The 15,844-nt window shown below is 43.4% G+C and overlaps 1 protein-coding gene across 1 annotated transcript in view; it reads right to left on the bottom strand.

The window, feature by feature from the left end:
- Positions 1-15,388, bottom strand: part of mecom (MDS1 and EVI1 complex locus) — a 122,691-nt gene extending 107,303 nt beyond the window's left edge. The window contains exon 1 of the mRNA XM_047594531.1: positions 15,055-15,388. Coding sequence (XP_047450487.1) covers positions 15,055-15,091 — 37 coding nt within the window. The 5' untranslated portion in view covers positions 15,092-15,388. The remainder of the gene's footprint in view (positions 1-15,054) is intronic.
- Positions 15,389-15,844: the final 456 nt, after the last annotated feature.

The raw sequence follows: 15,844 nt of genomic DNA, 5'->3' as shown, positions 1-15,844 counted from the left end.
ACACACACACGTTGGCAAAAATCTCCAACGGCTGTTCGGCATGTCCCCGGCACCTCCCTTCTCCTACAGCTTTACTCCCATTAATCTCACACACCTCATCACAGTCCCAGCACCTCCACCCCCCAAAAAATCTCATATCCTCCGCACACCTTTACCTCCTTTCTGGGCTCAGCCACAGCTACGGAATCCCGCAACTAATAAGTCCCCCCTGCATTCTCTCTGCCACTGGAGGTAACCAGCCCACCACCCATATACTGGTGGTGGGCTGGACATTTGTTGTCTTTAGTGTTAGTATTTACACCTACTGTTTTATTATGTGTGTGCTCTGACACCTGGTGTGTGACATTGGGATGATGTGCCTCAATTTGACAAGGAGTAGAAGAAAAACACATGCAAGATACAAACACGGCTTTCGAGGAATCCTCAGGTAACCCCCCCCAATCGTCTGAAAGGAGAAATATAAACAGAGAAAACAGAAGCCTGAACACGGGAAAGAAAGACACAGTCAAGTGGCCAGATAGACATATCAGAGGACAGACAGACAGGGACAGATTGGGCAATTAGACAAACATACAGAGAGATCATTCCATTACACAGAGAGACTGACATGGCGGCGCTTGAGACAATGGGCCCCTTCAGCGTACTACTCAGTGTTTATGTCCCCCGTCAGTCTGCATCACCAGTGTCCCCCTGACTGCTCACAGCTGACACATACACACACAGGCAGGCAAAGACAGCTCTGTGACCCCCCAGGCTGAACTTGATCATTCACACACACCCCTGCTTTGCTTTCTTCCTCATGTCAGCGCATCATGTCCCGTGCAAACTTCTCGGTTCCGTATGAGAGTGTGTTAGAGAGACACGAACCGTGTGTATGTGTGAGCAGAAGAGGATTAATGAATGAATGGGCTTCTGTTGGACTTTATTTAGAGATGATGTGTTTAATGTCAGGAAACACCTGTCACATATGCTGACAGCAACATATGTGGTGACGGAAGACTAGGAGATCCTGGTCCTCTGAGTTTGATTCAACCCTTCACATCCTCCATCTAACCAGAGTTTCTTATCATCTCACTGGGTCATACTCATCTGGTTTATGTGGTCAGAGTGGAGCGGGCGCACGAGATAAGAAAAGACAGAGAAGAAGAGCAGCAGTTTTGTCTTGTCCCATCACACTCCCACCTCATTCTCTTATTTCCTCCTAAAATCACATTCATCTTCTTTGTCATCTTGCTTTTCTATACCGCCCTTGTTCCGCCGATCCCTCCCCTCATTTCCCTGCCTCCTGCTTTCTGATACCAGTGCGTAAAACACACCAAAAGTTTTCGCTGGAGCTGGGTAATGAGGCAGACCTCTGACCTTGCCTTGATGACTTCCATACCTGTGCATGTGCAGGAATATATGTGGCTGCGTGTATGTGTGTGTCTGCAGCTGGCGGCTGACAGCGACATGACTAATGAGGGCTTGGGACAGAAATAATAGGTGGGAATTATAACACCAAAAGGGTACAAGTGCAAAGGAAAAGGAAGAACAAATGACAGAGCATTGGACAGGATGAGGGGAGAAGGTAGAAGGAAAAAAACAAGGAAAGTTTAAGATTTAGAGAAGAGTTGAAATCATTTGAAAAGTAAAGCCTATAGGCAACAAAAGGACCACAATGAAAAAGTTTCACACTGAGAGTTTTACATAAATGGAAGCTTGTGTCGACTACCTGGGTTTTAAAATTGCTGACACTGCTTTGCTTTTGTATGAACATCAGCTACTTTTAATTATATTTAGTCTACAGACTGTGTGATTTCAGTAATATTATACTTACACTTAGATGGACTTGATCCACAAGGGAAATTGCTTGGCCACAGTTGCTTCAATGCACATAAATGAAACACACTTAAGGGCCATAAGTAAAAAGAAAGATAAAAAAAAATAATAATATTAAAATAAAATAAAAATAAAATACAAGTAATATCTAGTAAAATAAAATATGTTTATGCAATCCAAGCCACATGGTCCACGTAAGCATCATTACGTATCTGTACTATTAAGGTGGTAAACAAGGATGTTAAGCAAGGAACAAGCCACTGCAACGACAGTATTTACTTGTATGGGAGAATATGTACAGAAGAGAGGGTTTAGTACATGTACAAAACTAAACCAAAAGAATTGTGGTATTGTGTTGATAAGCGCATCATTTCATGCTGCTGTAGCAGCAGTCACACAAGGTCTGACACTGTGGGAGTCCTTCTTTGTTCACAAGACCTTTCACAACGGAAATCTTTGATCCTCTCTCACAGTGAAACATGCAACCACTGTTTTGGAGCCAGGAATGAAGACCAAAGATATCAGCAAGACTTGTTCACGTTAACTTTCATCTGAGGCAGCCAAAGATCACAGTGGGCAAGGATTTGAAGTTACTGTAGCCAATCACTGAAAGCATAGTGTAGTAAAAATCAGTGGAGACATACACCCCCTTAAGCATTACAACTAATTATTTTTACATGTTAAGTAAATATAAATCCCTGTTACTGCCAGCCTCGCAACAATGAAGTGTGAACCTGTACCTACAGGTTATCAGCCAGGTAAGTGGTCAAACGTCATCTTTTGAACTTTCAATATAATTTGGTGTTTCTTGAGAGAATCATAGCATTTACATAACTATTAGCAAAACAAATCAGTCATCAAACAACAAACAAATCAACAAACCTATATTAAAACAGATTCATTTTGCTCACTTATTTTAAAGTCTGGTGACAAATCACCTCTGTTAAAAGGACTTTCTGGAATCGAAAGGCTTACACAGACAGGCACTCGATCCCGCAACGGAAACCAGACATTGTGGAGTAGCAGCACAACCTGGACAGCACATTTGGGTGTCTGGAAACGCCAGTCTGCAACTGTCACACTCAAGGTCAAGGGTCATCATGAGCCGACAGAACAGAACTTCTCAATTATACGTGATAAATGTAATCACACACAGGAAGCATTCTCCACTATTTACTGGCTTAACCTTGTCAGATGTTGCAAGCTGCTGGCAAAATAGTGTTGAAGCTTTATGCCCTTGAATAGTAGTGACTTTGCCAACTTCCCATCACCTATATAAAAGCAACAATAAAAATACAGCAGTGACTTAATAATAACTCAGCTCCAATCATTTTTCTAGGGGTATGTTTACATGGGACTGTCTCAGGTTGAGCAAGAATAGAATTAAAAGGTCAGAAAATGCAGCTAAACTTTTCCATCAGGCTGTATGTTGTGATAATGATGCTATCTGGCCCAAAGAGATCTCTTCAGTGAACCCTGTGCTCCTGCTGGATGAGATCAGTGCCCATAATGGGTGACTGCAGCCAGAGGGTCTCGACCCACTGACATGAAACACGGCGCCAAGATGCAAGCGAGACAGATGGACAAATAGACAGATAGACATTCAGACAGACATCCTGTCTCAAACTGCAAATAGAGACAACAATTAAGAATGGTCTGGTCATTTTCATTTCACTGACCTTCGCCCTTCACCTCCCACACATAAGGAGACAAATTACTACTGCTGTTGGATTTGGCCAACAATTCCAGCGCAGGCGAACATGCGGTGTGAAGGCTGAGACAGCGGACATAAATCATACCTGTATTTGATCTGTGGGGCCCTGGGCTAGCCGACGATGTGACAGCTAGCATGCACCCTATGTCTGTGAACCCTTAACGGGCTGAAATGGGTCACTTGCTTTGCGGGGCAGTTGAATTTTCCATTGGTGTAGAAATCTGAGGACAACTGTGGTGTGTTTTGCCATTTGTGTGAGTTTGAACATTTAAACAACAAAACAAGCTAGAATTACTGTCTTATGTTAGAATTATGAAGATTACGTTGAAGGAAGGTTGTGTGAGTGATTCAAACAAAGTCTATTGACTGACGAGTCATGTGATGTCCAGGACTGGCTGTGAAAATAAATGATGGGTTAGAATGGCTGTCAATTAGTTTTGATCTCTACCAGCACTGAATGAGATAAAATATAGATACAAAAACATTTTATGGAAACTTTGCAATATTACTCGTAAGACGGGCATCATTGTCCTTGTTTTCTGTTACCATGAGATGTCTACTTGCTATGGTAGTATAAAATACGTTCCGTGTCAAAACCAGGCAGGGCACATGTCATTGGCTATGTTCACCAGTACTTTACAAGTTGCACACACTGTGCACACATAAAACAATGCGTTTTCTACAGAAACATCACCAAAATTATACAGCATCATTCCCTGGTGTCCCTGGAGAGATTACTATGTTACGTCAGGAAGTGCCCTTCAAAGTTTTCACCATTGTAATTGTACGGTTTAGATTCAGACTTTGTTTTCTGCATTTCAGAGCCAGTTATAATACCCCAGAGGTGGCAAGTCTCCAGGCTAGGCGAAATCAGAATTACATTAACACCCAAAGAGCATTTCATCAGAGCCAGCAGGGCTCCGTGGTCCAGGACACCTGTAATAGAGTTTCCTCCCTCACAGGCGCAAAAACATTTAAACTCCTTTTGTATGGAGGGCTTATATGCTTCCGCCTGCAAGGAAATATGCTGCTGCAACTGATCAAATCAGGCCAAGCAAATTGCATTTGTCAAGAGAAGGATCAAATACTAGCAAACACAACAAACATATTAGCAGTCTGATCCACACAGAATACCCTTGGCAGAGTGATAGTATTAGATTAACAAAGTAACATCGAAGAAGAGAAAAATATGTGAAGAAATCCAAACTGACTCCTTTCCTCTGCTTCCCCTCGCTGCACTGCACCTCTGAGCACTGAGGAATTACTACAATTGCATGCAAAGAGATGTATTAGGTTACTGTGAATTCAGCTAAAGAGATGCTGCATGCCAATCTCAACATAGTAAGTTAGGATAAAGAGATATAATTAATCTTCTAAACTGTTGCGCCCTTGGATAGCGGACGGCATTTCTCAAGTTCATCTAAAAGTGATTTTAGAACAAATCATCACTTATGTCCATTATTCTCACTGTGGAATACGTGAAAACTATCAAATTCAAACCATTTAGTAATGGGAAAATGAGATATTTTTCCTGTTTGTTATTTAAATAAACAGAGACAGAGATGTCTGGTATGTATTGGTGTGTGAGACTCAGGGGAGAGAGAGAAAGCGAGAGACTAAGGGGCCTGACTGTCTGACAGACAGACAGGCAGATGGACAGGAACTTGGCATTAGGGAATATGTTTCTGCCAGAGAGTGGTCCATAAAGACTGGAGGAGGTCAAAGGGCACCTCCTCTATAATGACTCATCATCGCTCAGTGGTATCCATGCTGGGATGGCCCGTGTGTGTGTGTGTGTGTGTGTGTGTGTGTGATCATTGTCTGGGAGAGAGGGCCTGTGGATCTGAGTGATACAATATAAACAAGATCTGCTATTCTAAGGCTCTAGGGAGAAAAGAGAGATATCCATGTTGAGCCCTGGCCAAACACTGTCACTGACAATGTCAATGAATCCCATCGTCAAAGTTTTTTTTTTAAGTCTGAGGAAAAACATGGGGCAGACAGTAAAAAATGGCATACACCGGGTTAAGAAATATTACAAAGTTTGTAAAATAAATGGAATTCCTTCTGTTTGACTTTTTGGGGCAGTGTAAACACCACTGGACGGACCTTGCCATGGCAGCGGTTCCCATGGTAACATGGTGGGCAGCGGAGGCAGGGCCACAAGGGAGTTGTGGCGATTTCATGAACTGATTTTTTTATTCACAGCCAGTCATTACTTTTACTACAGCACGGCCCGAACTGACCACTAAAAGGGCGGCGCAGACTGCCAACACCTTGTATATGGAATTCATAAAACAATGGCTCACACTAAATTCCCTTGCTGCATTCTCAATCAAGCTGCTATGGCAATGGCTGTGTCTGTGCACATTTATGTGCATGCACGTGCAAGGGGCCATATTTTTTGTTGTGCAGCATTGGATGAATATCTCCATTTCTTGGCAGCTGACAGCCTGTTTGTCATCCACTCCACAACCAAGAACTGACCTTCAGCAGCATAACTACCATTATCCTGCCATACCTCTCCTCTCCCCTCCCTTCATCCTTACATTTCCATTGCCTCTCTCACCCTATGCCTTTCTCAACCCTACCTCCTTTCCCTTCTCCTTCACTTTTTGCTTTCGTCCCCTCTACAGCCTTTGTCATTGATCGCTGATGCGATTGGCTGCCTCCATGCTCAGTAATGACCTGCACTGGTAACCAGCCGGCTGCTCCTCTTGGCCCCTCGTAGATTGAACTGTCAGATGGCAGCGATTAATGGCTGGGCAGAGAGACACAGACTCACACCTGCAATGTCCTGCCAATCCTCTGCCCCATCTCAACTCAGATGTGTCCAAATAGTATGTAAGTTGTTGTGTTTAGATGTTTCTTAGTAAAGGGAGGTAAGGATGTGAATATTGTGTAAACTATTTTTTCATACGTGTAACACCTCTCGCAGTGGCTGATGGGAAGTGCATCGTGAGAGTTTGTGCAGTAAAGGTTAAAGGAATCAACAATGTAAGTGCATAATTTCTCTAGTATACAGACAGATACTCAATATTCTTTTACAAAGTTTTGCCAAATTGGAAAATAACGAACCCAAACCACATTTTGCTCCTCTACTTAAATGACAGCATGTAACCATCATTTATCTGGAGTGCTACACTTTGCTGCCCCCTGCTTCTCTCTATTACTGTATTAGTTATGATTGCACTCGTAATCATTTGCTTATTCCACTGTTCACACTTGAGTCACTGTGGGCGAGAGAATGGATGCCTGAAATGCTAACATATGTTACTTCCTTGAACAGAGATGAGTGGGGTGTTTGGTCTGGTCTCGCTCTGTCTGCCTGTTGAGCTGAGCACTGCAGGCCCACGCGGCTGTCCCGTGTTGTACTTGGCCGGCCGTCTGCTAACTGTCAGCGCAGTATCTCCTTACACTGATGAATGGAAAGTTTCCAGACCATTCCCAAAGCTTTCATTCCCTTGTTCCAACGCTTATCCAGAGGAATGGCCGAGAAAACAGGGGCTCCTCCCTCTACCTACCAGCTTCATTCAACGGAAGTGCCAGGAAGTGAGACGGGCTGGGTGGCTCAATTAACTGTGAATTATGCGAGTATTTGCACATGCTTTTGTAGACCTTTTTGGTCTTCCACATTGAGTTATTAATACTTACATCTAGTCCATCAATCAATTAAGCAAACTATAATGACAAAGATGAAAAAAACTAACCCAAAATCACTGTAGCTTAGCAATGTGCAGAAAGAAAGACCCCAGTTGTCCCAGACATCTCTGTAGTTGGTGTGTTAACTCATCCTGGCTCCCTTTCCATTCTACTAAGAAGCAACTGCAACATGAACCATAAGGATGGTTTCACGCAGGCGATCAACAGTTGTTCACCACACATAATGACTGGTGCTTTACCCAAAAAGTACTTAAAAAAGTCCACCAATCATCCTGGCCATGCTAATAGAATTCTGCAGAGAAGGACAACAAATATGATGGAGCTTGTGGTCACTTCCCTGATCAAAGCTCATCTTTCTGATCAAAGGAAAGAGGATGCATCTGACCACACTTTGGATCATAGCAAAATATATGAATATCTCCTCGACACTGAGATCTTTCTGAAATACATCTTAATACATCTGAAAAAAAAACATCTATAACTTGTCTTGATTAACAACGTTGCAATATAATCCAGTTGAAATTAATTAACTGACTAATTTGTTGCACTTCAAAAAAATGGAAATGAATAGTGTTGGAATCCATTGTGAAAAGTTTCGCTCCAAAAGGGGGAGAAAGAGATGGATCAAGGGAAGGAGAAAGAGGGAAATGAATATGAAGGAAGATGGTAGACAAAACAAGAAGGAAGACAGAAGATGAGAAAAGAAATGTGGTGGAAGTGAGTGAGAAAGAAAGAAAAAAGAGAAAAGAGACAGACAGAAGATGGAAGGAGCATAACCCTTTGAACAGTGAACATGTGAATATCAGGGCAGTAGGGGTTTGGCTTGGTGTGTGAAACGGAGATAAAATCGATTAGCTTGTCCACTGACCCAGTGAGCTGAGGGGCCCCCCATTGCCCCAGTCTTGCCATAGCCCTGACAGAGACGTCCAGGCTTTGAGGTCCCTAGGGGTCGCCTCTGGACACTGCGGTGAACAAAGTGGTGCCCTCCTGTCAAACTAAAGCCCTCAAGCACTAGCAAAACAACAGACCATGCTGCAATGCTTCACTGCTCCCTGATTCCACAGGAGACAGAAAAGATGTAGTGTAGGCTGCTGAAAGAGCATGTTGTGCATAAGAGCTGGTGCTCAAAATACAGAACGGCAAAAATGAGAATATTGTAAGATAATTCCAGCTAGATGGAAAAACTAATTTCAGTTATTAAACTGCTTAGTATGTCCATAAGAGCTAACGTGCACTGATTGTTAGAGAAAGTTAAATTCAGTTTTAGAGACGCCACCAACTTGCTGCTGACATAATTATTCCAGACACTCTCCGGTATTTCTTGGAAAATGCTGACAGCACTGGCTTAACAAACTCTTGACACCTGTTGACAGGCCCCGAAGCCTCTCCCTATCGTTTTATCGCCTTGTTTTCCTCACATGATTTCCTTAGTCAAATCGCAGGGTGAGGAGCACCTCTTTGATTCCTGGCTCATTGTAGTGTATTTGACCTTGGAGGTCACAGAGTGGAAAGAAGTGGATGTGTCACCGCTAAGCTCTTCTCCGTGTTAGAATAATATTCCTACGGTGCTTTTAGGATGCTAACGCTAATCAAAACAGGACATCCTGAGGAGGGCCGTGCTCTCTCTTCCCTGGCCCCACTCACCGGCCGCTTTATGTTTTTGTGTTTGCGGAGGAGCGACAATCCCAGGAAGCTGCGAGAAGGGTTCATCAAAGCTCCAAGCGGGGGGCCCCGGCTGCAGGATCGCTGGAATGTGGCGTGGAAAGGAATCTCTACTGTCCTATTGTTCCCTTGTTTCCTCGGTCTCATCACACGCCGGCACGTCCAGTTCATTTACAGGTAAGAAGTGCTAATCAGCCCCACATTCTTTTCCACAGACACATTCTTTCCTCTGCCGCGACCCTGGCTGACCAGCAACACTTGTGCGCACACAGAAATGTGCACGCTTATACAGACACATAGAGAGAAAATCAGCGACAGATCTCTGAGGACAGGGACGTGGTGTTTTCTTTTCTCAGATAAGAGATTTGAAGTGGAACAGTAAGGTGAACTTTGATGATGCAAGGACAACTCCCAAAAACTGGAAACACAGAGGTGCTTGATCATGTCCAAGAAAGAAAAAAAACCTGGGAAGAAAATTTTAAGTGTACATCAACGCCCTCATAATTCATTTCTAAGTCCTTTGTGCAAAAGTGTTTCACATGTTGTGCACCCCGAGAAAATTAGTTACATAATAGGTGAATCTTTAAATTTATCATCCTTGATGTCCCCATGAACGATAATGCTAGATTCTCAGTTTATCGTGATTTTTGTTTTGGCTTCGTCTTGTACTGCAGCACAGCCAAGCAGCTGCTATCAGATCCAATCAGGTGAATGTGGTGCAGTCCAAACTTCATCAGGAAGGCCCCAGCTTTGATCACATCGCCTCCCCTCATCGCTCCCGTCCTGCAGGGGCTAGAGGTCAGCGCTTAATGAGTTTCAGGGTGGAGAGTGGGGGGACTGGTCATGGCAGAGATAAAAGGTGTACAGGAATCACATACACATAGTACGCAAACACATACATGTACACCCCCCGACTATATCTGCTCTACCCCGCTCCCTGACATGACCCGATTTTGCCCCTGTTAATCCGAAATGACTATCCTTCCTTGGACCCTCCCTCGCTCACTCCTGCCACTGGGGCCAGCCTGCTCCACCCAGGGAGATCCCCGAGCAGAGCTGGAACACACTGTTATCGCCACATTCACAAAACGATTGTTGGGTAATTCCTGTTTATGGCTGTGTGTTCCCTCCAGTGTGCAACCACTGTTCTCTCTATCAACCCTCCAGGACAGCCATTAAAATGCAATGTCCACAAGCAACAGAGTGTCACACGCGCTAGTGCAAAGACATTTATCTTCGTTTCAGAGGAACTTTGGTGATATCAAAAAATGAGCTACAGGACCACTAAGATGGGCAACAAGAATAAAAGAGAACAATCTGTTTCTTAGACACACTTAATGACGCTTGGGCTGGCTGTATGTAGACAAGCTATTGACAAGACTTCCTCAAAAGAGGTGTGTACTATGTGAAATGATTAAACTGCAGCCAACAAACAGACATGCAAAAAGCCCACATATTGGCAGCTAGCATCAAGACATATCAAAGCTGTTGTTTAGTCTTTGTCGTCATAAAAACGCTCAACAATGCAGTAAAGTGACTTAGGGTAGTTTAGCTGATGTGAGACATGAGGCCAGAGTGTCGGGCCCTGTTTCTACCACCTGCTCCAGGTAATTGATTGGAGCATATAAAATGATTGAGTTTTTTTAATTAGCTAACAGACATCTCTCCCCAAAGCGTGCCAAGAAGTGCTAACTTCACAGCGCCTCATTAATAGCCCGGGTGAACTGCGCCATCAGCAGTCTGTTGACATTATATCTCCTCAGACATCATAACGACACACAAATCAGTTTGATGTCTGGGTAAACTTTTCAGCTCAGCAAAATGCCATTCATCTCGGACCAATTTGTGATGAGAAAATGGCGGCGCGTCTCGCATTTGACAACCGCACTGTAAACTCGAGGGCCTTTGTTTTGTGCATGTGCAAACTCAACCAAATAAGCGCATAAACATGCTCACCTCCCTTTCAAACACACACACATACACACACTATAAAAATATGCTTAGCTTGGGACTGCTCTGTTGATAATGACCTCAGCCTTGGCACCGTAGTGGGCCAGACCAGACTGCCGACAGACGGGAGGCTTTTGTGTGGACTCCCTATCTCTAACTCCATGACCTTTAGGGGGAAGAAGAAAGCAGAAATGCCTTTTTTTTTATTTAGAAGGGGTAAGGCTGGCTCATTGTTCTCTATTGGTACAGTTTCCCTGTGGTAAACACACGGTGGTTCCCAGGCTTGACATGTTGCTGCACACCCTCCTCCCTCCATCCATCCCTTGGTGTTCCCACACTGCCCTGTCTGGACCGTTGCACCAGCAACCCCCTCCCAACACACAAAACAACACACATGTACACCTCCATCAATGTTCAAACACCACACTTTATGCATTATGAAATTCCTCACCTATAATCTGAGATGGCAAAAAAACTGCTTAAAAATAGGGAATGGAAGCCCCTGGGGCAGGGCCGCTGTGTCGGGCCTCAGAGGGGACCAATGACAGGGCCTGGAAGCTCCCTAGTTGCTTGGGACAGGGGCCATCCTTCAAGTGGGTGACAACAGTGCATAAACAAACCACTAACCTCGTCAGCTCTCTGTTTACAACTCTGCGACTGCAGTCCTGGACGACTCATTAACATCAGAGACCTTCCAAAAGAGCCATTTTAGGGGTGGGGGGGCCTTCTCCCATCGTAAGAGAGGAGGAAAGTGGACTACATGCAAGACAGATGGGGGCGTTGATAGATGAGAGGGCCTGGGTCGTAGTAAGACAACCCCCAAAAGCCCCATCGCACCAACACAAACGCAGACACGCACGTACTTATAGCTCAAAACACAAGTAATTCACCAAATAAATGTCGGTGTGTGTGAGCATATGCGACTGGGACATGTTTTACACTTCATGTGACGTTCAGCAGCTTTCCCTTTACAATGTGCTTGTTTGTTGTAGACAGATGGCAACTGTAACCGTGTCTAAGAAGTAAATGCAGACGTTGTAACGTTATAGCCAGAAACATTTGTGTGTGTGTCTACAGTTTAACACAAACTTACATATAAAACAATAACCTAACAATAACTCAAAAGTGTCAGCACATTGTTATGCGGTTCAGAACCTTGCACTAAAAATATACGCGGAGCAAATTTTATAAAATTATCCTCATAATTATGTAAGTTATTCTTTTGTTTCAAACACTATTTTCAGATTGTGAGGAGTGAAGAGTATTCTCATAGTATCATATGTTCATATTGTATTTGTCACAAAAAATATATACTATAACGTTTGGCAATTTGGTTATTTATCTGCATCAGAAATCAAGCTCAAAGCAAGACAACAGAAGGGGGTAACTTCTGCTGTGGGCCCCCAGTGATTCTTGACCAAGTCCATTACCGGAGGAGATATGGGACATTTGTATTCGCAGCTTTGGCATCAAGCGGAGCGCAGGCAAAGAGCGCCGCTCCGGGACAACAAGGGCCATTTAATGGGGGTCTCTATTTCACTTTCCTCGCGCCGGCCCGCTCCCTCTCACCTTTTAAATGGGCCGATCTATTAACCGTTTTAATGAGCTCCGCCAGACAAACGCGAGATGCATGGCCCATTGCACAATGTGAGGAGGACGACGCACTTTTCAGCTCCAGAGGAGAGAGGCGCTGACGGACAGCGAGACACCGAGGCCTCGCGTTCTCACACATAAACGCGCACACAGCTTCCTCCGTGCCAATCAGTATTGTCAGCATAATAACGCGTCTAAAATCATGACAGGGCTCGGTTTCTTTTAAGACACGCGAATAAATGAGCGACGGCTGACCAGATTTTTGTGGTGACAAAATGGGCACGGCGGGCGTCGGGACGCACATTGGATTTATAAGCTCCGTTTCCGCTTGTTTCTTTTTAAATATTTTTTACCTTTCCATCTATATTTTCCAGATTTTTAACCCTGCAGGTGTTACTCTAAGTGGGCCGTGTGAGATTAATCGTCTTTGTAATTATTTCTAACAAATTGTCGAAGTAAACACATTGCAATAAAAAAAGGTTTTTATTGAGACACAAGTATGCTAAGTGGACCTTTAATTAGGCCTGCGCCAAGATAGTTTGGATCTCCAAAGTCACCCCCCGCCATCCTTCCTTCATCTCTCTGTGGCCAACAATTCACGACGGGGTGCGGCCTGCACGCCTTGGCTATACGTACTTGAGAGTTTTTGTGGCGCACCGCATTACATCTGGACGCGCGGACTAATCAGTCAGCCTCCATCCATCACTCTTACGTTTACCACCTCTCCATCACCTCCTCTATTACATGCAACCCCCCTCCCCCCTTTTTTATCACACGACTGTGCAGCAAGGAGGGAGGCACACACTGAACGCATTTACCAGCAGAGCCCTTATGAGGGGTCTGGGAATTTAAATATTCACTGTTGACACTGTGCAGACCTGGCTGGGGGCCAGGGTGGGCCCGTTCCACCGGGGGCCCCAAAATATGCCCCCACTCTAACTTAGGAGGCACAAATTTTCCTCTGCCATCTCACAAATAATTACCTTTAGTAACTGCCGCGTTTGTGCATTATCTGAATGACTTTAATGGAGTGCGGATTTGTAATAAAGTTGCAGAAATAAAAATAATAATAATAATAAAACAACGTCAGTATTTTACAGTAAAGAGAGATGTACAGGGCAAAGGAAGACACGCTTTCTTATTTCCTGTTGACGGATCATGTTAATGATGATGTCTGTGTGTACAGCTTCTGTGTGCACCATTTTAATTCTTACACGCCATATTCTTTTTAGAATGCCAATACAGTAGCGTCTACTTTAATACTTTCATCAAAGTGCACCGGGAAGTCTGTGTTATTGGATTTCTGTGTAGCAAAGTAACTAGATTTTACCTGACCACATAAAACTTCTCTGAAGCCTGCAGATTGTTGACCTAAGCTGCCCGGACCATTTTCTTGCAGCATGCCATATTGTTTTATTTACCAGCAAAAAAAAAAAAAAAAAAAAAAAAAAAAAAAATGAAAGTACTGAGCAGTACAAGCCTTAAAAAGGGATGCATGAATGAGTGAAACTCTAAACTCACGCGTCCTTCATATTCTGAAACCTAGATCTGACATAGTTTTAGTGTATGCGATTATGCATAAATTGAAAACACTAAAACTATGCCAGGTCTCGGTTATTAAAGTTGCATTTTTGCACAGTTTTCCATTAAAAACTTAAAACATTATTTCTGACGAATGTTCTGCATTTTGCATGTGCCTCACCAATTAAAAAGTTCTCTCAGAAGAAAGGAAACAGGACAGAAATTAACGCAAAACACTAATGAAAAATACACGTAAAGCAACTTCAGGAAAAAAAATATGATTCTTAATTTATTGTAGCAGATCAATGAATGATTAGCCGTATCAATCACCCCTTGCATAATCTTGATTGCGTTCAAGGAATCAAATCGATTTAATGGCATAAGTGTTTATTTAATCAGACTGGCTGGATATTTTAAGCACTTTTCAGTGAATTTTGTCAACGGTAAAACGCCTACAGTAATGAATTTACATGGAGTCTTAAGTGAAATATTCCTGCATCCAAAGAATTAGGACATCAAAATCTTCGGTTTCCGACGTAATTTAACAATCGCCACATATTACGCATTAATGAGAGCTCGGAGTGAGCTGCACGACTCACATACACGAAGAGCTAAACGCAAAGATTCCCCTTCCCTGAAACATTTACCATGCCTGTCTAAATCCACGCTTTCTCCTCGTTTCCCTCCATCAACCTGCTTTTCCAAGTTTCTCCCGGAAAACTGAAGTGACCAGCAGCCCCACAGCAGCAGCAGCAGCAGCAGCAGGACCAGAGACTGTAATGTAACCACCGAAGCACGGGACATGGGGACTTTAACTTGCAATACACAACGTTACACTAGAGCGCCCACTACATGCAACGAGCAATTCCAATGCTGAAGCGGAGCTCTCGCAGAAAAGTTCTCCCATCGCTCCCTCAACTTTAAAGTTTACACTCCTCTCCTGACCGCCTTTCCTTCTTTTCTATCAATATCAGTTTGTCCGTTCTTAACAGCCTAAAGTGAGGAATGCGATCTTCTGTTAGAAATTAAATCGTTACACAAACTATTAATATACGCGACGATAACAGCGACAGCCTATAGGTATATAAGATGGCATGTTTGAAAAGAAAAAAAGAAAGGGATGTTGCACCTACTCGTGGCCAGTTTCCGTGCCCTGCCTTTGGACCTCATGGTGCCAGTCTCTCGGCGTGGGTTTGTTTGGATTTTTCCCCCCGTGAATCTTTTTTTCCTCCTTTTTGTTTTTTTTTTTCTCTCTGTCCCTTTTCTCTGGGTTTCTCAATCCAAACGCGCTATCTCTCCAGCATTGTCAGTCTGGACACCTTCGCACATGCGCACAGCCCGAAATCTGCCGGCAGCAAGTGTCAGAAAAAGTTTGGGACGATTTATCACTTTGATATTAACGTGATCTGGTGCGGCGCGGGGGCGAATCGTGGACATCTCCCTTTCGTGTCAGACTTTCAAACGGCCACCGAGAGCGAAATAGGCGCACTGCAGGAAAAAAAAAAAAAAAAAAAAAAAAAAAAAAAAAGAACTCGGAAAGTTGTCGAGGAGTCAGATCCTTTTCCGTGCGCTCTTCTTTATTTAAGGCTCGAGAAAACTTTGTAATCGAGATTTTGTTCGAGTGCATGTTTCATTTTTTTTTATTTTACACTGAAACCTGTTATATCTATATATTACAATAACGTTTAAAGAAAAAAAAATCATCAAGTTTAAATTAACTTATGTACCCCACGCAATTGATATAATTAAACACACACACACACGCACATATATATGTGTATTTTTAAGCCGAGCAATAAATGATTTGTCAAGAAGGATATTTTTTGCAGTACAGTCAGTCAGTACCCAAGATCTATATAGTGTCAAAAACATTAATTATACCAATCCTCAATCATCATTCTGCGCACCTTTTCTTTTTAAATG

This window comes from Mugil cephalus, chromosome 9 (genome assembly GCF_022458985.1).
Source record: "Mugil cephalus isolate CIBA_MC_2020 chromosome 9, CIBA_Mcephalus_1.1, whole genome shotgun sequence".
NCBI lineage: Eukaryota > Metazoa > Chordata > Actinopteri > Mugiliformes > Mugilidae > Mugil > Mugil cephalus.
The sequence above is the reverse complement of the archived record's forward strand: the minus strand, read 5'-3'. Positions and strand labels throughout refer to the sequence as shown.